Raw genomic sequence first — 25,443 nt, 5'->3', positions numbered from 1 at the left:
TTGTGAAGCCGCGCCTGGAGTGGCTATAAAGGCCAATTCTAGAGTGACAGGCTCTTCCACAGGTGCTGCAGAGAAATTTGTTTGTCGGGGCTGTTGCACAGTTGGCTCTCCCCTTACGCCTCTGTCTTTTTTCCTGCCAACTACTAAGTCTCTTCGACTCGCCACATTTTAGCCCTGTCTTTATGGCTGCCCGCCAGCTCTGGCGAACGCTGGCAACTGACTCCCATGACTTGTGATCAATGTCACAGGATTTCATGTCGCGTTTGCAGATGTCTTTAAAGCGGAGACATGGACGGCCGGTGGGTCTGATACCAGTGGCGAGCTCGCTGTACAATGTGTCTTTGGGGATCCTGCCATCTTCCATGCGGCTCACATGGCCAAGTCATTTGTATCACCTTTTGCATAAAAGACATTTGCAATTCGTTTTATTCCACCTCGATGTTAACCTCTCACCTTTGAGTCAGAAGGTCAGAGGTTCCAGGTTCACTCCAGAAACCTGATTACATAATCGAGGCTCTGTCCCTTCTGTGCCGTACTGAGGGAGTGCTGCACTGTCGGAGGTGCCAACTTACCAAGGCAATTTTAAAGTGGGGCTCTGTCTGCTCTCTCAGGTGGATGTCAAGTACCACTCAGCTACTACTTAAAAAGCATTGCTCTGGGCAATATTTGTCCTTCAAGCCACATCACTGACTCAATCTCTTTGCATCCAATTTGCCTTCCATGTTCATCTCAGCTCCCCACCCTCCTGGATCCAGGGAGCTGAGGTGTTTTGGGATCCACACTTAGCTCAGAGCACCAGGCAGATGATTCTTGGACTAGCCGGAAATGAGGAGGTGCCCTACAAGATGGGTACGTAGCAGGAGGCACCCTTCATAATGCTTGTTGACCCAACTGTCATCCAGTGTGCCAGAGGTGAACTATCAAACTAACCAAACTCTGTAAGACTGCTCTGTATTCATTCATTCTGCAGTCAGTTCAGACAAGAAACCTCCTCCCTCGCGTGAACATACCCCGGCACACAGATTACGGAACTAACCTCTCTCTCCATCTCCTGTGCTCCATTGAAAATCAGTTTACATGCATAAGATACGAACATACGGATTAGAAGCAGGAGTAGGCCACTCGGCCCCTCGAGCCTGCTCCCCCATTCAACAAGATCATGGCTGATCTGATTGTAACCTCAACTCCACATTCCCGCCTTCCCCCGATAACCTTTCACCCCCTTGCTTATCAAGAATCTACCTACCTCTGCCTTCAAAATATTCAAAGACTCTGCTTCCACTGCGTTTTGAGGAAGAGAGTTCCAAAGACTCACGAACCTCAAAAATTTTCTCCTCATCTCTGTCTTAAATGGGCCACCCCTTATTTTTAAACAGTGACCCCTAGTTCGAGATTCTCCCACAAGAGGAAACATCCTTTCCACATCCACCCTGTCCTCAGATCTTATATGTTTCAATCAAGTCGCCTCCTACTCATCTAAACTCCAGTGAATACAAACCTAGCTTGTCCAACCTTTCCTCATAAGGCAACAGTCCCATCGCTCATTTGCAGACATTGGGTTTGGTGTAAGGCTTGGGGCGGCACAGTGGAGCAGTGGTTAGCAACACAGCCTCACAGCTGCAGTGACCCGGGTTCGATTCTGGGTACTGCCTGTGCCGAGTTTGCAAGTTCTCCCTATGACCTCGTGGGTTTCCGCCGGGTGCTCCGGTTTCCTCCCACAGCCAAAGACTTGCATGTTGATCGGTAAATTGGCCATTGTAAATTGCCCCTAGTGTAGGTAGATGGTAGGAGAATGGTGGGGATGTGGTAGGGAATATGGGATTAATGTTGGATTAGTATAAATGGGTGGTTATTGGTCGGCACGGACTCGGTGGGCCGAAAGGCCTCTTTCAGTGCTGTATCTCTCTATGACTCCCTGTTAAGCCCTAGACAATGGGTTGACAACTTTAAGAACAAGAAAAAACTTTTTTTTTAAATATAGTCAAAAATGCAATATCATAAGAGCTGTTACGCAATAATGATGAACAACAAGACAGAGACACATTTCAACATTTTACAGGTTTTTACAAGAAAGTTGTTAATTGAATGACTGGGATATAGCAGCAATGATGTAGAACTGGCGCATTGAAGGGGAGGAATGCACATTTAATCTTCCTGGCTATTCAGGAAAGATAGGGAAGGAAATAAAGGAGGGAAAGCGGGAGTGTTGATCAATGAGACTGTTGAAGCACGAAATAGGTCTGATGTACTCGTGGGTTGAAAAACAGAATCTAGTTGGTGAGAATTAAGGAACAAATGTAGCAGCTGCTACACCCTTCCAGACTGAGCACTGAGTTCAAAAATTTATCATAACCACCGCCTCCATTTATTAGGACAGCAGTTGTTGGAATTGATTCTGCTATTCCCATTTACACCTCCTCTAGACCCATCTTTTGTTTCTTTCCTTGTCCCGTTACCATCTCTTTTCGCCTTGCACCATCATTCCTTCTGTCATTCAATCCGTCCTTCCCTCCACCCTATCACAGACCTCGCTGTTTGTTCTTTCCTCCCTTCCCCCACTCTCTCTCTTTGCCTCTGTACTTGCTTAAAACCTGTCGCAGCTCAAACCTTTTCTGACGAGAGGTCATCGGCCCGAAATGTGAACTCTGTTTCTCTCGCCACAGATGCTGCCTGACCTGCTGGGCATTTCCAGCATTTCCTGATTTTATTTCGGATTTCCAGCATCTGCAGCATTTCGCTTTTGTAGACTACCGGCCACCAAATAGCAGGAAGGGGATAGTGGGGCAAATTTGCAGGCAAATTGCAGAAAGGTGCAAGAACTCTTGAGCAGAATGCATTGTATTGCAGATTCAGGATGAGTGACTCGCGAGCTATTCTGGTTACCCTCTAAAGAGGTTTTGGATCAGATCCCCCTCTATTATAAACTCATCTTTCCAATATTGTTTCCCTTTCTTAAGCCCCACTTCTTTGGTACAGAATTCCCACATCTGGGGGGACAGCGATGGATTTACAGACAGTAGGCAGATGACGTTGCCTTGTAAAAGAGGCAGGTTTTGCAGCTGAGAGAGGAAGACACTTTTCACAGCTGATAAATCTTTCCCAAATATGTCTATTCTGTAAACATAGTTTCCCATTGGATCTCTGTAGGGAGCTGTGCCCAAACTCACAGCACGTGTGTTCTCCTTTCTATCTGCTATCCAGCTGATATCCCGCTTCAGTAAAATATCCAGGTTGCTCTCCAGTGGTTTGAATACGGATCCCCTCTGAATGATTCTCCTGCCCGGCAGCACTGTGTCAATCACGGTTCTGTTCAGGAATACCGACCTCACGTCGTCCGGTTTCAGGGAACTCGGTTCCCAATGTTTAGCCCCACTTTTCTTCATGTTGCTGATCACCTCGCTCACCAAAGTGGGGGCATTTATTGATGGAAATTGAAGAGAAATCAAGGACTGGAAACAAAAGATATCAGGGAAATGGTTAATGGTGACATGTGAAATGAAGATGAAATATTGTTCTTCACCAGTTAAAGTGTTTATGGGAAAGATATTGTCATGGAAGTGTTTATTTTTTCTCTGTTTAAAAACTAAGGGGTGACTGTGTGCCTTTAAGACTGAGAGTAGTTTTTATATTCTCTGGGAACAGTATGTGAGCTGCAAGCCTGTTTCCTAAACAACAGCAAGAGAGAGCGAGGTCACATGCTGTATTGTATCAGTTTGAGTGTGTAAAGACTGGCTAGAACCAGTTTGAACTGGCAGACCAGTGAAGCGTGCTCCTTGAAGGAAGGAAGGAAGGAAGGATTTGTCTCTCTCAGCAGAAAATCTACATCGGCCAACAGGCTATGTTTTGCCTAAAGAGGAAAAGACCCCGGGAAAAAAATATTTGCATTATTGGAGGTAGCAAATTCCTTTTTACTTCCCGTCTCTAAGAGGTCTCTACCTCAGGAGTGATTTTCCGTTGCCTTTCGTGTTTCTGGGAGTTCTGGAAACTCACTAAAGTTTCTACTGATAGACTGCTAATTCAAAAATCTAAATAGATCTGTTGTTAAACTCCTTATTGAAAGCTCTGTGTGACGACTACTGCAGCTGAAGTACTGTGAACATTTATCCATTACAGACTGTTCATCAAACTCACCTGGAGGCTTTGAGTGGCACCTGACTATTCAACTCTGGGACACCTCACCAAACCCGCCAAGACTTACAAATCAATTGTTTTATTATTCCGAAGAAACAGCTCTAATTTAAAACATCATCTTGGAACCAGTTAACTATTGGTTTTTGAATGTATGTGTGTGTGCATGAGGATTAGGAGGAATAAGAAGCCATAAAGTCTTTTCAGACATAGATTTATCTCAGTATTGTTTAAGATTTAGTTCATTAATAAATAGTTAATTTGTTGTTGTTTAAAGATACCTGGGCTGGAATGTTATGCCACCCCAATGAACCGGATAGTGGCGTGGGGTTGGGGGTGGTGTAAAATGGAGCGGAAGGCTCCGAAGGCTTTTCCGACCTGCTCCCGCCTCCGCCCCCCCCCTTTATGTAGGGCAGGGGGTGGGGGGTGAAAAACAGCCCGCCCGTCCCAGGCCAGTCAAGGCCCTTAAGTGGCCACTTAATGGCCACTTATGGGCCTTCACCCGCCTCCACGCGTATTTTATGCGCAGCAAGCAGGCCTCCTGGAGCTGGGAAAAGCCGCCTAAGAAGACCGGGTGCCCGATGGAGGGCTGCCCCCGCTACCCCAACCACCCCCAGCACCCAACATGCCCCCCTTCCCCCCAATCGACCACCCTTGCCTCGCCGGGGCCCGATCGATTACCCTCGGTGAGGCAACCAAAACATACCTGTCTTCCCTGCTCCATGTCTTCGGCGGGGCTGCAGTTCCTGCAGTGGCCACCACTCCCAGTGGCGCTGCTGGGACTAAGAGCTGCTGGCCTGCTGATTGGCCGGCAGCTCAATGAGGCAGGACTTCCTCCCTCAAGCGGGTGGAAGTCCCACCTCGGAACAATCAAAACCCGGAGACCCGTAAAATACGGGTCGGATCCCCAGGTGAGACGGAAGCGGGTTCGCCACCGACTTTTCAGTTGGTGGCCAGCTCCCGTCTGCCCAACGTGAAATCCCAGCCCTGGTTTGGTGTGTTTTATTCTGGGGATTAATAAAGTGTTTAATTCGGCCTCATTTTCAGTATGTGGGAAACTTTAATAATATGCTGTGACCTGTGGAGTAATGGGACTGAATTGACAGTACATTGCTCCCGCCTTGGTCCCACTGTCTCCTTCCGGTGAAATTTATATTTCGTAGGATCTGAAGTGGGCCATTCAGCCCCTCAAGCCTATTCCACCATTCATTTAGATCACAACTGATCTATATCTCAGTTCCATTTACTCCTCTTGGTACCATAATCCCTTAATATCCTCACCTAACAAAACTTTAGCAATTGACCCAGCTCCACCAAGCACACAGTGGAACAGTGTGTACCGTCTACAAGATGCACTGCAACAACTCGTCAAGGCGCCTTCAACAGCATCTTTCAAACCCACGACCTCTACCACCTAGACAGACAAGGGCAGCAGATGCATGGGAACACCACCACCTGCAAGTTCCCCTCCAAACCACACACCATCCTGACTTGGAACTATATCGCCATTCCTTCACTGTCGCTGGGTCAAAATCCTGGAACTCCCTTCCTAACAGCACTGTGGGTGTACCTACCCCACACGGACTGCAGCGGTTCAGGAAGACGGCTCACCACCACCTTCTCAAGGGCAATTAGGGATGGGCAATAAATACCGGACTTACCAGTGAAGCTCACATCCTGAAAAAGACAGCTTTTTGGGAGAGAGCTCCAGATTTCTGTGCCCTTTGTGTTAAGAAACACTTTGCATTATCTTCAACAGCTTAATTCTAATTTTAAGGTTATGCCCCTTTACAAGACAATGTTATTTGCCGAATATCTGGACCTACCCCACCAGAGTCAATAGTTCCTCCTTATCCACCCTATCAAATCCTTTAATTATCTTAAATACCTCGATTAGATTATCCCTTGATCTTCTATACTCGAGGGGAATACCAGGCTACCTCAAAATTGGATCAAATGCGGGCGGTATAATTCTGTGTATCTGTGTTGCACCCCATTACTGGACAGTTGATCTTTCTTGAAGTAGGGTGGCCAAGAACTCAACTCTCTTCGGTGTCATTCGAAGCGTCTTACCCCTGATGCTGTCTTAATGAATGTGTCCTGCTCTCCCTTCAAAGCCTCACTTAAATAGGATGTAAAAAACTGGGCACAAATATTCTAAATGGCCTCACTGATGCTTTGTACTGGCTTTGCATCTCCTCTTGGGTTTTGTACTCTGTTAGTTATAAAACCTAGGATCCCGTTTTGCTTGCAGCTTTATCAATTTATCCTCCTGCTTGATAGATTTTTGCGTCCAAATTCTCGCTGCTTGTCTACTCCTTTTAAATCTTTATCATTTAGTGTGCTGTCCTCTCCTGATTCTGCCTCCAATTGTATCATATTTGCATTTCTCTGTATTAAACTGCAGCTGCCCCCTGCCTACCCAATCCATTAACCCATGTCAATGAGGTCACGATTAACCAGGATCTCTATCTTTGTGTCAATTATAAAATGCTGATATCGTGCTGATTCCTGATCAGAGACGGACAGGTGAACCATGGACCCAACACTGATCCCCTGGGGGTGACCACTGTTTACGCCCCTCCAGTCTGAAAAAACATCCTTTAACCACTATTCATTGTTTTCTGTCCGTCCCCATCCCTGCTGTTACATTCTATGTGATACTCTAAGCCACCACTTATCAACAAGCCTCCTATTCTTCCCCTTATTAACTGTTATGTCCTCAGCCTTCCTGATCTTTCTTTGTCTCCCTGCTGTAGTTTCAACATGCTGCTTGATTTTAGTTTTCCATCCAAATTTGTTGTGTCCCCCCCCCTTTTAAGGCTCATTTTACTTTGATTTTCGCAGTTCATCCAAGCAACTCCAGCTTTTTACTTCTTGTGAGGATGTGACTCATCTAAACCCATTCATCTCCCTATTTGAACACCTCCTGTTGTTTCCCTGCAGTCTTAACTGCCCATTTTCCTTTCAAACCTATCTGGGCAAGTTACGGTCAATATATCCTTTATGCAACCACCTTGTTCCATTTAATGTGAATATGTAGAGTTTAACGGCATCAGAAGAGATAAAACTATTTGTACCTGTTTGTTAATTATGTGGAATTTCCTGTAATACGGTGAATCTACAAGAAACGTCTGCTTGGTCACCGCAGGGTACGTCCGTCCGACCAAATCACAGCCGTATTGGTACAGCGATTTTAGGAATCCTTTTCCTCTTTCTGACGTAACTATTCTGATCCCTTCCATGAGTGCTGTCTGTCCATCATCCACAATATGAATAGACAACGTAGCTACCTGGAAGTAAAGGCGTTTTAAACATGCTCAGTTTACATCTGTGAATGAAGAGAGATTGCTCTCTTGTCCCAGCCATGCCAAATTCACAATAGGGAGTGATGGAACTGTTGTAATCAATTTTAGGTGTGTGCTGGTCTTCCATCATCAGAGCAGGGAGACAGTGTTAAAGGGGTGTAATTTTATAGAAGTCACTGTGGTCAGAATGTGAGACCTTTTCATTTGGTTGAGTTGGATATGGTGGAAGACGCACTTCAATTAATAGAAAGCAGCAACGCAAATGTAAGTTCATGAGTGACCACATCTTTGCAGAGATACTGATTCCTGAGCCACTATTATTAGGGGGGAAGGTGCAAAAAAACTTGCCTGTCATTTGTTTTTATTCTTTATTCATGGGTTGTGGGTGTTGCTGGCAAGGTCAGCATTTATTACCCATCTCTAATTGGTCTTGAACCGATTGGCTTCCGGGGCCATTTAAGCGTCAACCACACTGCTGTGTGTCTGGAGTCATGTGTAGACCACACCAGTTAAGGATGGCAGATTTCCTTCCCCAAAGGGCATTCGTGAACCCGATGGGTTTGTATGACGATCAATGATAGTTTTGTGGCACCTTTACTGAAACTCACTTTCGATTCCAGATTTTTATTTACTAATTGAATTATATTGATTAATTGAATTTAAGCTCCAACAGATGCCGTGGTGGGATTTGAACCCATGGTCCTAGGCACATTAGCCTGAGCTGCTGGATTACTAGTCCAGTGACATTACCACTGCGCCATATTCAAACATGGGAGAGGGAGAGAGAGGTCCGCTTCATAATCTGTGTGGCGGGGTATGTTCACAGTCATGTGTTCCGAATGCCAGGAAGGAGGTTTCTTGTCTGAACTGGCTCCAGGTTCAGAATGAATGCTAACATTGCAGTCTGATAGATTATGGTTGGTGGGCACCTAGCAGTCAGTCAGAGTGACCAGTTTATAGAGGATACGGTGCTGCTGGGCTCATTCAGCAATTATGTTTTTATGGCAGCACCAAAGTTCTGAAGACTTAGAAATGAAGAGAAAAAGGCCAATCTAGTGGGGCCCACCGGCAATACCAGTTGTAAGAAACACCAAGCTTTCAGTGATTAATGCACTTAGATTCCCAAATTTCTTTGCTCCTCTACAGTTCTTGCTTTCTCACCGTGTAAAGAACCCTCCGATTTACCTTTCTTGAGTCCAAGGTGGATGCCCTCGCACATGCCCACTTCAACTTTATTTGTCATCGTTGTGTCCACTCAGTTAAACTGTCTCTATCCTTTGACATTTCCAGCCCTCATCTGCAATATTACTGTCCCTCCTAACTTGGTGTCATCTTCAAACTTGATCAAACAACTCTCTACTCCTTCACCGAAGTCATTTAATTAATAAATATGGTGAAAAGTTGACGCCCCAGAACAGGCCTTGGCGAAGACCACTAGTTACTCTCTGCCAAATGGTATACCTTCCCTTTATTCCCAGTCTCTGTCTCCTGGCCAGAAAACCTGTTTTTAGTGATGTTGATTGAGGGATTAATATTGGCCAGGACACCTGCTCTTCTTCCAAATAGTACTATGGGATAACAGAGCAACTTCACCCTCACAGATTAATGTGTTTATTACTGATATCCTAGTTTGATTGCAGCTTCATTGATTTTGGGTGTCAATTCTTTTAAATGGGGATCAGTGAAAATGCTGGATTGACACAAAACGTAATTAATTTTTAATGGAATTATTTTCACATTGCGAAAAGTTATTCAGCGTCCGACATAAATGGAACTCACCATTCGGCCGTTCTGTTTTCCCAAAATGACCATCCGGTTTCTCTCTTGGAGCCAGTCATGGTAGGTACTTGCCATGTAATCCGTCTCTTTGACATAAATGGACAGAACCTGTTCAGAATCTTCTTCTGCAGCCAGGCAAAAGTCCAACCTTGAATCCGAGTGCTTGTCACAAATAAAACACAAAGATTAATATCATAGCTGGATATGTCATGAGGTTTGGGTTTTGATTTACAGACGGAATGTGATTATCCCAGGTCTCAGGGGTGACCTGTTGTTATTTGTGTTTAATCATATGCAAGTGCGGGGTGGTATTTAATTAATTAATTGGCAAGATGTAACTAGTGGGGTGCCACAGGTCCTCAGACCCCAACTATTTACAATCCATATTAATGACTTGGATGCAGGGATTTATTTTTTATCTTTTTTTTTTATTTAGAGATACAGCACTGAAACAGGCCCTTCGGCCCACCGAGTCTGTGCTGACCATCAACCACCCATTTATTCTAATCCTACAGTAATCCCATATTCCCTATCACCTCCCTACACTAGGGGCAATTTACAACAGCCAATTTACCTATCACCTGCAAGTCTTTGGATAGAAGGTACTATCGCCAAATTTGCAGATGACACTAAAATAGGTGGGATAGTAAGTTGCAATAAAGAAATAAGAAATTTACAAATGGATATGGATAGGTTAGGTGAATGGGCCAAAATTTGGCAGATGGAGTTTAACGTGGATAAGTGTGAGGTTATCCATATTGGTCGGAAGAATAGAAAGGAAAATTATTATTTTAATGAAGAGAAACTTCAGAGTGCTTCGGTGCAGAGGGATCTGGGTGTCCTCGTGCATGAATCGCAGAAACTAGTTTGCAGGTGCAGCAGGTAATAAGGAAGGCAAATGGAATTTTGGCATTTATTGCTAAAGGAATAGAGTCCAAAAGTAGGGAAGTGTTGCTGCAACTGTACGAGGCATTAGTGAGACCGCACCTGGAGTATTGCGTACTTTTTTGGTCCCCTTACTTGAGGAGGGATGTAGTTGCATTGTAGGCAGTTCAGAGGAGGTTCACTAGATTGATTCCAGAGATGAGGGGTTTGTCTTATGAAGAGAGATTGAGCAGTTTATGTCTTTACTCTCTAGAGTTTAGAAGAATGAGAGGAGATCTAATTGAGGTATATAAGATGATTAAGGGGATTGACAAAGTAGACATAGAGAGGATGTTTCCTCTGGTGGGGCAATCTAGAATAAGAGGTCATAGTATTAGGATAAGGGGTAGCAGATTTATTGAATGATCGTATTGAATGGCGGAGCAGGCTCGAAGGGCTGAATTGCCTACTCCTGCTCTTAGTTCTTATATTATTATGTAATTAGGGTCCTACTTGAGTATATATAAGGAGACACTTACTGAAACTGGGTGAAGGTTTGAGTGAGGAGCTGCATGTTTCTGGAGTGGAACACTTGCACAAAGTACCTAGTTCACGGAGGCTTCATAGTTCATGCCTGGGCCGCGAGATGCCACAAGCATGAACAGCAACAATTTGCAGAAAGGACCATTAATCAGCATGAGCTTGAACAGAATTTTAACTGGAAGAGTTGGAGCCAAAGTCAGTCAGCAAAGGTGGGTGACTCGGACTTGGAATGAGTTCGGTTACAGAGGTTTGGCTAAGCAGAAGCCCAGGAGGTAGCAGGCCGACCAGGAAAGCATTGGAATAATCGGCCCTGAGGCCAAGTGTAGAGACAGGTGAAGTTATGGAGGTGGAAGTGTGTGGTCTTTAGGATGGAAAGGATGGGGGTGTCAGCAGCTCAGCTCAGGGTCAAATAGGATGTGGAGGGTGTGAACAGTTAGCTTCAACTTTAGAACTGTACAGCACAGAAGGAGACCATTCAGCCCATCATGCTTGTGCTAGCTATTTGAACCATGAAAACTGTTTCAACAACATTCTGTTGTGAAAAAATATTTATTTCAGTAATTACCACCACATTTACATTTCAAAAGTGTTTTAAAATACACATTACAGGCATTTCCCATTGAAAAGAAAGAAAGTGCATAAAAAGATGCGTTGCTGCGTTATCTTAGTAATCATAAATGGTTTCCCCATAGAATTGATCCGAAACTGTTAACAAATATCTGTTAAAAAGTTAGCTTTCATAAAGTGGTCACTCCATTCATTTTGCAAATAGCTCCAGTTTTCGTAAAGTACTATTTACAAACTTGCTATTTACTATTTAGCCAGTGGCCGGGTTGAGGGATTAAATTAGTGGCAAGAGAACGGAGTTTGTGCTGCAGATAAAGAGGGAAATGAGAGAGTGATTGAGCAGATCGGCAGCTGCAGAAGTGTTAGAGTGAATGGATGGCCAAAGGCTAGACAATATGGAGTTTGAAAGTGCCACTGTAAATGGAGTGTGGGAGAGTTTCATCCAGGGTGGATATCGCGATGACTGATGTTGGAATGGAGTTGGGAGATTGCAAGTGGTGAGTGATACGAGGAAGTGATCAGAAATGGTTTTGTCTGTGATGGAGATGAAGAGAATCGAGAGGCTATGAGGGACGGCAAGGTCGAGGGGGTGGCCATGGAGATGGGTCATTAATTTATATGGAAGCAGAGGTTAAGGGAGGATCGGGAGGGAGTGAAATGAGAGGAGAGAGGGTACGGGCAGTTGAGATGCAGTTTGAAATCACTGAGGATGAGGAGTCACCCAGTGCAGAGGCTGAGGGAGAGACGGAGTGAGGGGATCTCAGGGTGAGGTTTGGGTGGATGGCGGAGGACGTGGATTTTAAAGAAGAGGTGATAGGGGTGGAACAAAGTGAAAGAGTAAAAGGAGGAGAAGGTGCCAGAGGGGATGGGGTGGAGACCAAGGTCTGAGTTGGTGAGACCTCTGCACGGCCAGCATAATGAAAGGAGCTTGATATAACTTACCCCCCTGGTATGGCACATCCTCACTCCCGGCCGATCCATCAGTCGTGTACCTGGTGTTCTCCGGTAAGTGTGGATCCCAAAAACTATCAGTGCCCTGGATACAGAAGGCCTGGATGTGGGATGTGTGGAAGGGCAGAGCATGGAGGCAAATAAAATGAATCGTCAATGTATTAATCTGAACACACAATATCAGTTTCAATATGTACATTGGAAACACTCAGCTCCAATTCACCATCATCTCTCTCAACCCCTCCCTGTCTCTAAATTGTCAGACTAATGGTTGCCATCCAGCATTGGCTGAGCAGAAATCTCCTCCAACTTAATATTGGGACGACCGAAGCCATTGTTTCCATTCCCTGCTCCAAACTCCGTTCCCTAGCAACTGATTCCATTCCTCTCCCTGGCAACAGTCTGAGGCTGAACCAGACTGTTTGTAACCTCGGTGTCACATTTGACCTTGAGATGGGTTTCCAACCACACATCTGTGCCATCACTAAGACCACCCAATTCCACTTCCATAACATCACTTGCCTCTGCCCTCTCTCAGCTCACTTAATGCTAAAACCCTCATCCATACCTCTGCTACCTCAAGATTTGACCAACGCACTCCTGGCTGGGCTCCCATGTTCTACTCTCTGTAAACTTCAGGTCATCCAAAACTCTGCTGCCCATGTCCTGACCCTCATCAAGTCCTCTTCACCTATCACCCCTGTGCTCACAGACCTACTTTGATTGCCATCAATTTTAAAATTCTCATCCATGTTTTTAAATCTCTCCGTGGCCCTCACCCCCTCCCTGTCTCTAGAACCTCCTGCAGCCCCACAACCCTCCGAGATCTCTGCGTTCCTCCAATTCCGCCCTCTTGCACATCCCCCAATTTCCATCACTCCACCATTGGCGGACGGGCCTTCAGCTGCCTGGGCCCCAAGCTCCCGAATTCCCTCCCTAAACCTCTCCATCCCATGACCTCACTTTCCTCCTTTAAAACCACTCTTTAAAACCTATCTCTTTGACCAAACTTTTGGTCGTCCAGCCTGATATCTCCTTCTGTGGCTCGGGGTCACACTTAGTTTTCTAATGATCCTGTGAGGCACCTTGGAGGGCATTTTATTACATTAAAGGTGCTATATAAATGCAAGTTATTGTTGTTAATATTTCAACCACACTGAGTCAAAGTGGATAGATCACGTCTAGAGAAGGTGCCAACCTTTTCTCCTTAGGGAATCCGACACCAGTATAGATCTCTATGAGCTCTGCAAATTTGTATACAGTCTCCCCAATGTCTTCATTTAGATCATTTGTAAATACTTAACTCATACAAACTTTTATTGTTTGTATAAACTCGATAAGGTAGATGTACCTGGTGTGTAGTACCCAATAAAACAATTACCTGTTGGAAGTTGAGAGCGAGTGCCCCATATTCCCGAGTCCTTCTCCGTGTTGCAGAATACTGATCCAATGAAACTAGCTGACGGCGATTGATGCACAGGTTGATTTGAATTGGATTACCAATGGTATGTGGAAGAGACACGCCCACAGCTGTTGGCACATCTTTTTACTGTTCTTGAACCAGAATGAACCACTTTGCGTTAAGTGCACTCCCTGCCTCTTTATTCCTGATTCCACAATTTTATCAGTAATCCCTCACAATTTCCTTTGACCCACAATGATTTACTCTGTATCCTATTTCACTCCCCTCTGTAAGCTTGGATGTAATTTCCTCTCGTCCTTTATCCAAATCGTTGGCACTCACAGTGAGCAGAGGCAATCCCAGAACTGAACTCGGTGGAACAGTGTTACGAGATAAGTGTTTGTTTGGTAAATTTAAAAGGTTCGTGGATAATGGACAAGATCTTACTCTTCTGCGTTCCTGACACATGGCTTCAAAAGCACCCAATGAGACTTCGAGTCCCATTCTCCTGTCTCCTTCCCCCCCCACCAAAGTCAATAGACCTTGTTTCCCCCCATTCCCCCCCAATACTGACAGAATCGAGTAAACCTCGGCACTGTCTCCCCACCTCCCACCGCCACCAGGCTCCCACCACCCCAATATCCCCTCTTCAGACTTGTCTCTGCCCTTCTAGATCCTGGCATCCCATCTCAGTGGTCACTTGTCCATCGACTGTATTCCCAATACCCTCATGGCCTGCTCTCCTGTGTATGCGCATTCATTACTGCTAGTGGACCTCCCGTGGAAGGTTATGGGACATTCCCGAGGGCATACAGCACAGAAGAAGGCCATTTGGCCCATCTTGCCGGTACTGGCTCTTTGATTCAACAGAATACAGTTCAAATTTCTGGGCTGTGATGTTACCGCCATCTTTTGTGATGCTTCATTGGATTCGACTTTCCAACTCATTGAAACCATTCCCCAGTTGCTGCCGAACATTAACACAGCATTAACAACATTGAGAACATAAACATTGAGATAACGTTATGAATTATGCTTCCATTTGCCGTTTATGGGATATGTTGTCGAAGCTTTTCGCCTTGCACTCATCAGGACAATCCGCGAGAATAACTACTGTAAGGGAAAACAACAACCTACACTGCAGTATAATTCTCTACCCCAGAGGGCTGTGGGTGCTCAGTGTAGTCAAGACTGAGGTAATAGATTTTTGGACACTAAGGGAATTAAGAGAGATGGGGATAATGCAAGAGGTGGACTTGAGGTAGAAAATCAGCCATGATTCTTGTTGAGTGGCAGAGCAGGCTCGAGGGGCTGAATGGCCTACTCCAGCTCCTATTTCTTATGTAAAATGGGAACATCATGCTGGGAATTACAGTGCGGCTTTGAAGAAACCCGGTCTGGGTTAACATTAGGTAAACAGGAAAGTGCTGTGCGCAATGAGTTGAGTGTCAAGTCGCTGCTTGAGATGGTTCATTTGTGCTTTTGTGATCAGAGGATTGGTCCTGGGAATGAGATGTAGATCAGCACTAGGATTAGAGGATTGGAGCCAGGAGCAAGGTTAGGAGGGAGATCTGGACTGGCAGTGAAGGTAGGAATGGGTTGAAGATAAAGAGGAGCGGGATTGGGACTTGTGCAGAACTGGAGTAGAAACACGATTGGAATTGGAGTCTCCAGGAGCGGGACTGGTAGCGTAGTCTGGGATAACTCCGGGATGAGATTCACTGGGAGCGCAGTCCGGGACAGCACCGGGATTAGATTCACTGGGAGCGCAGTCCGGGATGTCTCTGGGATTGGATTCACTGGGAGCGCAGTCCGGGATGTCTCTGGGATTGGATTCACTGGGAGCGCAGTCCGGGATGTCTCCGGGATTGGAGTCACTGGGAGCGCAGTCTGGGACGGCTCCGGGATTGGAATCACCGGGAGCTCAGTCCGGGACGGCTCCGGGATTAGAGTCACCGGGAGCTCAGTCCGGGACGGCTCCGGGATTAGAGTCACCGGGAGCTCAGTCCGGGACGGCTCCGGGATTGGAGTCACCGAGAGCGCAGTCCGGGACGGCTCCGGGATTGGAGTCACGGAAGCGCAGTCCGGGACGGCTCCGGGATTGCAGTCACCGGGAGCGCAGTCCGGGACGGCTCCGGGATTGGAGTCACTGGGAGCTCAGTCCGGGACGGCTCCGGGATTGGAGTCACTGGGAGCTCAGTCCGGGTCGGCTCCGGGATTAGAGTCACCGGGAGCGCAGTCCGGGACGGCTCCGGGATTGGAGTCAGTGGGAGCTCAGTCCGGGATGGCTCCGGGATTGCAGTCACTGGGAGCTAAGTCCGGGATGGCTCCGGGATTGGAGACACCGGGAGCGCATTCCGGGACGGCTCCGGGATTGGAGTCACTGGGAGCTCAGTCCGGGAAGTCTCCGGGATTGGAGTCACTGGGAGCTCAGTCCGGTACGGCTCCGGGATTAGAGTCAGCGGGAGCTCAGTCCGGGATGGCTCCGGGATTGCAGTCACTGGGAGCTAAGTCCGGGACGGCTCCGGGACTGGAGTCACTGGGAGCTCAGTCCGGGACGGCTCCAGGATTGGAGTCACTGGGATCGCAGTCCAGGACGGCTCCGGGATTGGAGTCAAGGGGAGCACAGTCCGGGACGGCTCCGGGATTGGAGTCACCGGGAGCGCAGTCCGGGACGGCTCCGGGATTGGAGTCAAAGGGAGCACAGTCCGGGACGGCTCCGGGATTGGAGTCACTGGGAGCTCAGTCCGGGACGGCTCCGGGATTGGAGTCACTGGGAGCGCAGTCCGGGACGGCTCCGGGATTGGAGTCAAGGGGAGCACAGTCCGGGACGGCTCCGGGATTGGAGTCACTGGGAGCTCAGTCCGGGATGGCTCCGGGATTAGAGTCAGCGGGAGCTCAGTCCGGGATGGCTTTGGGATTGCAGTCACTGAGAGCTAAGTCCGGGACGACTCCGGGATTGGAGTCACTGGGAGTGCAGTCCGGGACGGCTCCGGGATTGGAGTCAAGGGGAGCACAGTCCGGAACGGCTCCGGGATTGGAGTCACTGGGATCGCAGTCCAGGACGGCTCCGGGATTAGAGTCACAGGGAGCACAGTCCGGGACAGCTCCGGGATTGGAGTCAAGGGGAGCACAGTCCGGGACGGCTCCGGGATTGGAGTCACTGGGAGTGCAGTCCGGGACGGCTCCGGGATTGGAGTCAGCGGGAGCTCAGTCCGGGACGGCTCCGGGATTGGAGTCACTGGGAGCGCAGTCCGGGACGGCTCCGGGATTGGAGTCACTGGGAGCTCAGTCCGGGACGGCTCCGGGATTGGAGTCACTGGGAGCGCAGTCCGGGACGGCTCCGGGATTGGAGTCACTGGGAGCTCAGTCCGGGACGGCTCCGGGATTGGAGTCACTGGGAGCTCAGTCCGGGACGGCTCCGGGATTGGAGTCACTGGGAGCTCAGTCCGGGACGGCTCCGGGATTGGAGTCACTGGGAGCGCAGTCCGGGACGGCTCCGGGATTGGAGTCACTGGGAGCGCAGTCCGGGACGGCTCCGGGATTGGAGTCACTGGGAGCTCAGTCCGGGACGGCTCCGGGATTGGAGTCACTGGGAGTGCAGTCCGGGACGGCTCCGGGATTGGAATCACTTGGAGCTCAGTCCGGGACGGCTCCGGGATTGGAGTCACTGGGAGCTCAGTCCGGGACGGCTCCGGGATTGGAGTCACCGGGAGCTCAGTCCGGGACGGCTCCAGGATTGGAGTCACCGGGAGCTCAGTCCGGGACGGCTCCGGGATTGGAGTCACTGGGAGCGCAGTCCGGGACGGCTCCGGGATTGGAGTCACTGGGAGCTCAGTCCGGGACGGCTCCGGGATTGGAGTCACTGGGAGCGCAGTCCGGGACGGCTCCGGGATTGGAATCACTGGGAGCGCAGTCCGGGACGGCTCCGGGATTGGAGTCAAGGGGAGCACAGTCCGGGACGGCTCCGGGATTGGAGTCACTGGGAGCTCAGTCCGGGACGGCTCCGGGATTGGAGTCACTGGGAGCTCAGTCCGGGACGGCTCCGGGATTGGAGTCACTGGGAGCTCAGTCCGGGACGGCTCCGGGATTGGAGTCACTGGGAGCTCAGTCCGGGACGGCTCCGGGATTGGAGTCACTGGGAGCGCAGTCCGGGACGGCTCCGGGATTGGAGTCACTGGGAGCTCAGTCTGGGACGGCTCCGGGATTGGAGTCACTGGGAGCGCAGTCCGGGACGGCTCCGGGATTAGAGTCACTGGGAGCACAGTCCGGGACAGCTCCGGGATTGGAGTCAAGGGGAGCACAGTCCGGGACGGCTCCGGGATTGGAGTCACTGGGAGCTCAGTCCGGGACGGCTCCGGGATTGGAGTCACTGGGAGCTCAGTCCGGGACGGCTCCGGGATTGGAGTCACTGGGAGCTCAGTCCGGGACGGCTCCGGGATTGGAGTCACTGGGAGCTCAGTCCGGGACGGCTCCGGGACTGGAGTCACTGGGAGCTCAGTCCGGGACGGCTCCGGGATTGGAGTCACAGGGAGCACAGTCCGGGACGGCTCCGGGATTGGAGTCACTGGGAGCTCAGTCCGGGACGGCTCCGGGATTGGAGTCACTGGGAGCTCAGTCCGGGACGGCTCCGGGATTGGAGTCACTGGGAGCTCAGTCCGGGACGGCTCCGGGATTGGAGTCACTGGGAGCTCAGTCCGGGACGGCTCCGGGATTGGAGTCACTGGGAGCTCAGTCTGGGACGGCTCCGGGATTGGAGTCACTGGGAGCGCAGTCCGGGACGGCTCCGGGATTAGAGTCACTGGGAGCACAGTCCGGGACAGCTCCGGGATTGGAGTCAAGGGGAGCACAGTCCGGGACGGCTCCGGGATTGGAGTCACTGGGAGCTCAGTCCGGGACGGCTCCGGGATTGGAGTCACTGGGAGCTCAGTCCGGGACGGCTCCGGGATTGGAGTCACTGGGAGCTCAGTCCGGGACGGCTCCGGGATTGGAGTCACTGGGAGCTCAGTCCGGGACGGCTCCGGGACTGGAGTCACTGGGAGCTCAGTCCGGGACGGCTCCGGGATTGGAGTCACAGGGAGCACAGTCCGGGACGGCTCCGGGATTGGAGTCACTGGGAGCTCAGTCCGGGACGGCTCCGGGATTGGAGTCACTGGGAGCTCAGTCCGGGACGGCTCCGGGATTGGAGTCACTGGGAGCTCAGTCCGGGACGGCTCCGGGATTGGAGTCACTGGGAGCTCAGTCCGGGACGGCTCCGGGATTGGAGTCACTGGGAGCTCAGTCCGGGACGGCTCCGGGATTGGAGTCACTGGGAGCTCAGTCCGGGACGGCTCCGGGATTGGAGTCACTGGGAGCACAGTCCGGGACGGCTCCGGGATTGGAGTCAAGGTGCCGCACAGTCCGGCACGGCTCCGGGATTGGTGTCACTGGGAGCACAGTCCGGCACGGCTCCGGGATTGGAGTCAAGGTGCCGCACAGTCCGGCACGGCTCCGGGATTGGTGTCACTGGGAGCTCAGTCCGGGACGGCTCCGGGATTGGAGTCACTGGGAGCTCAGTCCGGGACGGCTCCGGGATTGGAGTCACTGGGAGCTCAGTCCGGGACGGCTCCGGGATTGGAGTCACTGGGAGCTCAGTCCGGGACGGCTCCGGGATTGGAGTCACTGGGAGCTGAGTCCGGGACGGCTCCGGGATTGGAGTCACTGGGAGCTCAGTCCGGGACGGCTCCGGGATTGGAGTCACTGGGAGCTGAGTCCGGGACGGCTCCGGGATTGGAGTCACTGGGAGCTGAGTCCGGGACGGCTCCGGGATTGGAGTCACTGGGAGCTGAGTCCGGGACGGCTCCGGGATTGGAGTCACTGGGAGCTCAGTCCGGGACGGCTCCGGGATTGGAGTCACTGGGAGCTGAGTCCGGACTTGGCTGCGGGTTTCTCCGCCCCCCCGGGGGATGGACCAGCTCCGAGGCCGGGGTTTATAAGTTCCTGTCCGCCCTCCAGCCCCTCTGTCTCGGCCCAGCGGAGCCGCTCCCCCTTCTCCTGGCCGCAATGAGAATCCGCTTCGCTCCGCTCCGCCTCCCCCTGGAGCGCAGGTTGCAGACCCTGGGGGTGTTGCAGTGGATCTTCTCATTCCTGGCTCTCGGTAAGTCTTCCACCCCCCCCCCGCCAAACCATCCCACCCCGGGATCTCTCTTTACCCCCACTGTGTCTCTTCCCCACTCTCCCTGGGTCTCTCCCCCAATTGCCCTCCCTACCCTGGGGTCTGTGTTGCCTAATCCCTCTGGGTCTCTCTCTCTCTTCTCCCCCACTCTCCCTGGGTCCCTCCCCCAATTCCCCTCTCTACCCTGTGGTCTTTGTTCCCCAATCCCCCCGGGTCTCTCCTCTCTCCCCCCCCCCCCCCCCCCCATTCTCCCTGGGTCTCTTCCCCAATCCTCCCGGGTCTCTCTCTTCCCTCCCCCTCCCCCACTCTCCCTGGGTCTCTCCCCCAATTCCCCTCCCTACCCTGGGGTCTGTGTTGCCTAATCCCTCTGGGTCTCTCTCTCTCTTCTCCCCCACTCTCCCTGGGTCCCTCCCCCAATTCCCCTCTCTACCCTGTGGTCTTTGTTCCCCAATCCCCCTAGGTCTCTCTCTCTTTCCCCCCCACTCTCCCTGGGTCTCTTCCCCAATCCCCCCAGGTCTCTCTTTCTTCCCTCCCCCTCCCCCACTCTCCCTGGGTCTCTCCCCCAATTCCCCTCCCCACCCTGGGGTCTTTGTTCCCCAATCCCCCCAGGTCTCTCTCTTCCCACCCCCCCCAATCCCCCTGAGGCTTCTGTTTTCCTTCGGCACCCCTCCTCCCTCTCCCCCATTCCCCTGAGGTCTCTCCTTCAACACCCTAGAATTCTCTTTCCCCTCAACCTCCTGGGGTCTCCCTTGCTACCATACCCTGGAAGTCATTTCATTGCTTCATTCCTCCCCCCCCCCCCCCCCCCCCCGCCCGCCCACTTCCCATAATCTCCCCCCGCCCCCGCCGCTACCCTACCTAAAGAGACGAGGAGTGCAGAAGTACCCTGAGATTTGCAGGGTAACTGAGCTGGTTTGTGCCTAATCTGTTTAAGTGGGGGAACAGACCAAGCCTGTGTTAGAATTACTTTTTTTTTCATATGCATGTATTGTGAAAAACTGTTTGCTGCAACTGGTGTGAGGGATCTGGGGGATAATTTGCAACTTGACTGTGAGGAAACAGTCCGCTGAATGCTCCTGGTTGGGAAACAACTGGTGTCGACATCACTGTTTAATCTTTAGTTCGATGGATTGCATAATGAATTGGGGTGAGAGTGCACTTCCCATTGGAGCTGGGCTGGGGGAAGTGTCGTGCCTGTCCGCTTGGTTCCTGGCCTGTAAGTTTGAGGAGCCTCCCCACCACTGGGCACAGCAGGGGGCCCTCGCCTTAGCCGGTTGAAATGTGCTGTGTGCCCGGCTGTTGCGGGGGGGGGGGGGGGGGGGGGGGCCACTCTTCCCTCTCGCCCTTCCCTTTTCCCCCCCCCCCCCCCACCCCCCTCTCCAGAAGGCGCCGTCTTGCCGGCGTACTGTTCCGCGGGTACGAGCTGCCTTCTGGTACCTTGCCCCGGCGCGGTTGCCCCCTGTGTGCGGAAGCCCAGACAGTGAGTGTAAAATTGGCTATTCGACTAAGTGAGGCGTCGCACTTTTTTTTTTTTTACCCTGCCGTCGGCCCGTGTTTTCTCCAGCCGCACCCATTCCGGCAGCGCCCCTGGTTCTCCCCACGGCCTATCCCGGCTGCGCCATCCCAGTGTCTGCGCTGAATGAGATCTGGCGATGCCTCTCGCGGCCGAGCAGCTGGGCGGTAACCGCCGGTGTGGGGTTACTCGGGGACGTCAGCGGGCGCTCCATATCTGACAGTGCCGCGGGAGTACCTTCGCCCACGACGGACCGCAGGGGTTCGAGAAGGTGGCTTCACCACCACCTTCTCAAGGGCAGTTGGGGATGGGCAACAAATGCTGGTGTCGAATTAATTTGGAAAAGGACTCTCACCCGGAGCACGTGCAAGAACCCTGCCTGAATTGTTTTTCCTTGCAGTCCCCGGATCCTTGCGCAAGGAGGATGGGCCTGAATGTGGGCCTCACCACTGCTGTGCCCGCGGTCAGCAGATGGCAAAGGCCTTGCGTTGCACCTGGGATCATAGAATCGCTTGCGGCGCAGAATGAGGCTGTTCGGCCCATCAAGCCCATGCCAGCTCTCTGTTGAGCAATCCAATCAGTCCCGTTCCCCTCGCTCTATCCCTGTATCCCTGCAAGTTTATTTCCCTCAAGTGCCCATCCAGTTTCATTTTCAAAATCGTCGATCGTCTCCACTTCGCCCTTGGACTCCAGGAGGGGGGGGGGAATCATTTGCACCGTCAGCTAACGTAGGGGCCGGAAGGGAATGGGGTTCAGTCGTCAGGAGCTGGGCTTGTAGAAGGCCCGAGGGGGAGTTGGATGAGAAACCGGAGACTACTTTTCCTTTCTGTCTTCAGCACAGTGTTGCCTGGTTCTCTTCATCCTGCTGCTGCTCACTAACTACTGGTATGTTGCTGCCATTTACGCTGGGTGGCTCTACCTAGACCGAGAGACGCCAGTCAGTGGCGGGCGAAGATCAGCGAGGATCCGGAACTGGACAATGTGGCGTTATTTCCGCGATTACTTTCCGATCACGGTGAGTCGTCGGAACCGTGTCCGGGCTTGAGTCAGTGTAAGCTGTGGCAAAGCTGGTATCTAAATGGCGCACACCCGCGTCTCCTCCATAATGGGTCAGTGCTTCAATATATAATGCCCGCTGTGGTACTGAATAACACAGAGCAAGACATAACCCCCCCCCCCCCACTCCCCAACGCCCGGCCCCTTCCCCTCCCTCTCCTTCCCGCTTCCCTGTCCGCCCAGTGACCCTCTCCTCCCTTGGGTCCCCTGCACGCGATCTTGGGCTTCATCAATAGAGGCATTGAGTACGTAAGCTGAACCTTTATAAAGCTCTGGTTAGGTCACAACTGGCGTCCAGTTCTGGTCACCACACTTTAGGAAGGATGTGAGGGCCCTTGAGAGGGTGCGGAGGAGATTTACCAGAATGGTTCCAGGGATGAGGGAATTTAGCTACAAGGTTAGGTTGGAGACGCTGGGGTTGTTCTCCCTGGAGCAAAGGAGATTGAGGGGAGATTTGATCGAGGTGTACAAGATTACGACAGGTTTAGATAAGGTAGACAAAGAAAAGCTGTTCCCATTAACTGATGGTACAAGGACTAGGGGGGGACACAGATTTAAGGTTTTGGACACGAGATGCAGGGGCAGGGGGAATGTGAGGAGGAACGTTTTTACGCAGCGAGTGGTAATGACCTGGAACTCGCTGCCCACGAGGGTGGTGGAAGTGGAGATGATCGATGATTTCAAAAGGAAATTGGGCGGGCACTTGAGGGAAATGAACTTGCAGGGGCTGCGGGAATAGAGTGGGGGGGAATGGGACTGACTGGACTGCTCTACAGAGAGCCAACATGAACTTGATGGGCCAAATGGTCTCCTTCTGTGCTGTAATTGACTCAGTCCTGTGACCCAGTCACCAAGATTCCCTTCTAAGATGCGCATGTGTGCGGCTGTGCAGCGGTCTTAAAGGGACCGCACAGTGAATCAGATGGTACATGGGCATCCACACCAACCCAGATTCCCTGCCTGGCCTGTGACTTCACCCACCCACCCACAGGCCTCCATTTCCCCCACCCCCCTCCTCCCTTTCCATGTTCCATGCCCAACATGCAACCCACTGACCCGCGTTCCTTGTCTGTGTGTCTGGAAATGTTACATGAGATCGTTGACACTCCATGGTCGAATAGCCAGGTGACATTCACCCCCTGGGCTTGAGCGTTTTGGCGGAGGTACAGGGAGCTGTGGATATTTTGTCAGTGACTCCCCTCCAGCCCCAGCACCTTCGGAAGAGGAGGGGCAAAATTTGGAGTGCGCAAACTAGATTCCCCGTCTTGTCAGAACTCGGTGATTGCCATGACCCCAACTGCGGGGCGGTGGGGGGTCGGGGTGGGGTCAGATGCCGTCGGGAATGCCGAACGCCCACACTTGCTGATTTGTTCAAATCATTTCTCTCTTCCCTCTTTGCGAAGCTGGTGAAAACAGCCGACTTGGATCCAAAGCACAACTACCTGTTTGGGTTCCACCCTCACGGAGTTCTGGTAGCTGGTGCATTCGGCAATTTCTGCACTGAGGCCACTGGCTTCTCCCAGCTCTTCCCTGGGCTAACCTCGTACTTGCTGATGCTTCCCTTCTGGTTTAAGGTGCCTTTCTACAGAGATTATATCATGTGCGGAGGTAGGTTTGGTGACTGTGCTGTACCCTGTCTGCGTGTGTCTCTGTGTCTGCGTGTGTCTCTTGTCTCTGTGTTTGTGTCTCTGCGTGTGTCTTTGTGAAAGAAAAAAAAGACTTGCATTTATATAGCACCTTTCATGACCACCAGGCATTCCAAAATGCTTCACAACCAATTAAGTACTTTCGAGCTGTTGTAATGTAGGAAACACAGCAGGCAATTTGCACACAGCAAGCTCCCACAAACAGCAATGTGACGATGCCCAGGTAATCTAGATACCTAGGTCTCTGTGGGTTTCGGATCGGTCTTGATTTCATTGATCAGTCCAATCTGGTTGTCAAACGGCACACACGTCTGTTCAGGTTACTGAACAGGCTGTGGTGTAACCTCAATGGTCAGTCACTGAAAGAGGTGAACTTCCTCGGGGTGGGGGGGAGGGGGTGGTGGTGTGGTGTGGTGAGGGAAGTCAGAGATAGATAGCAGCAGAGGGACTTGCAGAAGAGAAACCCATTTTACTATAATCCTTTATCGGTGAGCAATGCCACGGGGGGTCCACTCGCAGTAACGAATGAGCACACACCGGAAAGGAGGCTATGCTGGACTTAGATTTAGTTAATCATTCTTGATGCCTTTATCCATGAGCAATGTCATGGGAGGTCCACTAGCAGTGATGAATGCGCATACACGGGAGAGCAGGCCTTGTTGGACAGATTTATTTAATGATTCTTGATTTCTTTATCCATGAGCAATGCCATGGGAGGCCCACCAGCAGTAACGAAAGAGCACACACTGGAAAGGAGGACAAGCTGGATTTAGATTTAATGATTCTTGATGCCTTTATCCATGAGCAATGCCACGGGAGGTCCACTGGCAGTGATGAATGCGCATACACAGGAGAGCAGGCCTTGTTGGACTTAGAAAGATTTATTTAGCCATTCTTTGAGTCCTTTTTATCCATGAGCAATGCCACGGGAAATCCTTCTAGTCTTGAAGATGCCTCCCCCCTACCCCATAACCACACTCTCCCACCCCCTGGACCACCCGACCCCATGTATTGCCTTTACTTAAACGGCTGTTGTCTTTATCACAATGTGGTTGCAGGGCTGGTCTCCTCTGAAAAGCAGAGCGCCAGTTACATCCTGAGCCAGGAGAGTGGCGGCCACGTGGCAGTGATCGCGGTGGGGGGACCCCCGGAGTCGCTGGATGCTCGCCCGGGGGCCCTGACGTTACAGGTGCTCGGGAGGAAGGGGTTCATCAAACTGGCTCTGAAGACTGGGTAAGGGCCCGGGAAGCGTGAACGGACGGATCGGAGGGGCGCGGTGCATTGGCTAGTGTGGCTCGGGATGGTGCGCCACGACAGTACCTGGGATGAGGGGATTGTCCGATGAGGGCTTATCAAGTAGTCTGGGTTTATAATGCCTAGAGTTTAGAAGAATGAGAGGTGATCTCATTCAAACATATAAAATCCTTCAGGGATTTGATAGGGTAGATGCTGGGAGGATGTTTCCCCCTGGGGCAGAGAGTCTAGAACTAGGGGTCACAGTCTCCGGATAAGGGATTGGCCATTTGGGATGA

The 25,443-nt window shown here is 51.2% G+C and overlaps 3 protein-coding genes across 4 annotated transcripts; 2 read left to right on the top strand and 1 right to left on the bottom strand.

Moving 5' to 3' along the window:
• Window positions 1-2,549: 2,549 nt before the first annotated feature.
• Window positions 2,550-14,451, bottom strand: LOC137357417 (histidine N-acetyltransferase-like). The gene is made up of 6 exons (XM_068023764.1): window positions 14,269-14,451; window positions 12,132-12,306; window positions 10,694-10,797; window positions 9,216-9,377; window positions 7,209-7,421; window positions 2,550-3,449 (listed from the first exon to the last, which is right to left on the bottom strand). Exons 1-6 carry the CDS (start codon window positions 14,449-14,451, stop codon window positions 2,880-2,882), a joined length of 1,407 nt encoding a protein of 468 aa, XP_067879865.1. The 3' UTR covers window positions 2,550-2,879.
• Window positions 14,452-15,253: 802 nt separating this feature from the next.
• LOC137357416 (hornerin-like) lies at window positions 15,254-19,517 on the top strand. Its single transcript, XM_068023762.1, has 3 exons — window positions 15,254-16,428; window positions 16,518-19,419; window positions 19,497-19,517. Exons 1-3 carry the CDS (start codon window positions 15,254-15,256, stop codon window positions 19,515-19,517), a joined length of 4,098 nt encoding a protein of 1,365 aa, XP_067879863.1.
• Window positions 19,518-19,520: 3 nt separating this feature from the next.
• LOC137357525 (2-acylglycerol O-acyltransferase 2-B-like) lies at window positions 19,521-25,168 on the top strand. 2 transcript variants are annotated; one of them, XM_068023903.1, is made up of 4 exons: window positions 19,521-19,678; window positions 22,046-22,224; window positions 23,669-23,873; window positions 24,970-25,167. In XM_068023903.1, the coding sequence occupies exons 1-4, from the start codon at window positions 19,585-19,587 to the stop codon at window positions 25,146-25,148; spliced, it is 657 nt and encodes a 218-aa protein (XP_067880004.1). In that variant the 5' UTR covers window positions 19,521-19,584; the 3' UTR covers window positions 25,149-25,167. The 2 variants fall into 2 exon arrangements, with proteins under 2 accessions (XP_067880004.1, XP_067880003.1); XM_068023902.1 differs by lacking the exon at window positions 19,521-19,678 and adding an exon at window positions 20,807-20,912 and having other exon boundaries at window positions 24,970-25,168.
• The last annotated feature ends 275 nt before the right edge of the window (window positions 25,169-25,443 follow it).

The sequence above is a fragment of the Heterodontus francisci genome, chromosome 48, assembly GCF_036365525.1.
Source record: "Heterodontus francisci isolate sHetFra1 chromosome 48, sHetFra1.hap1, whole genome shotgun sequence".
Classification (NCBI taxonomy): Eukaryota; Metazoa; Chordata; class Chondrichthyes; order Heterodontiformes; family Heterodontidae; genus Heterodontus; species Heterodontus francisci.
Note: the sequence above shows the minus strand (reverse complement) of the source record. Positions and strands in the feature narration are given on the sequence as shown.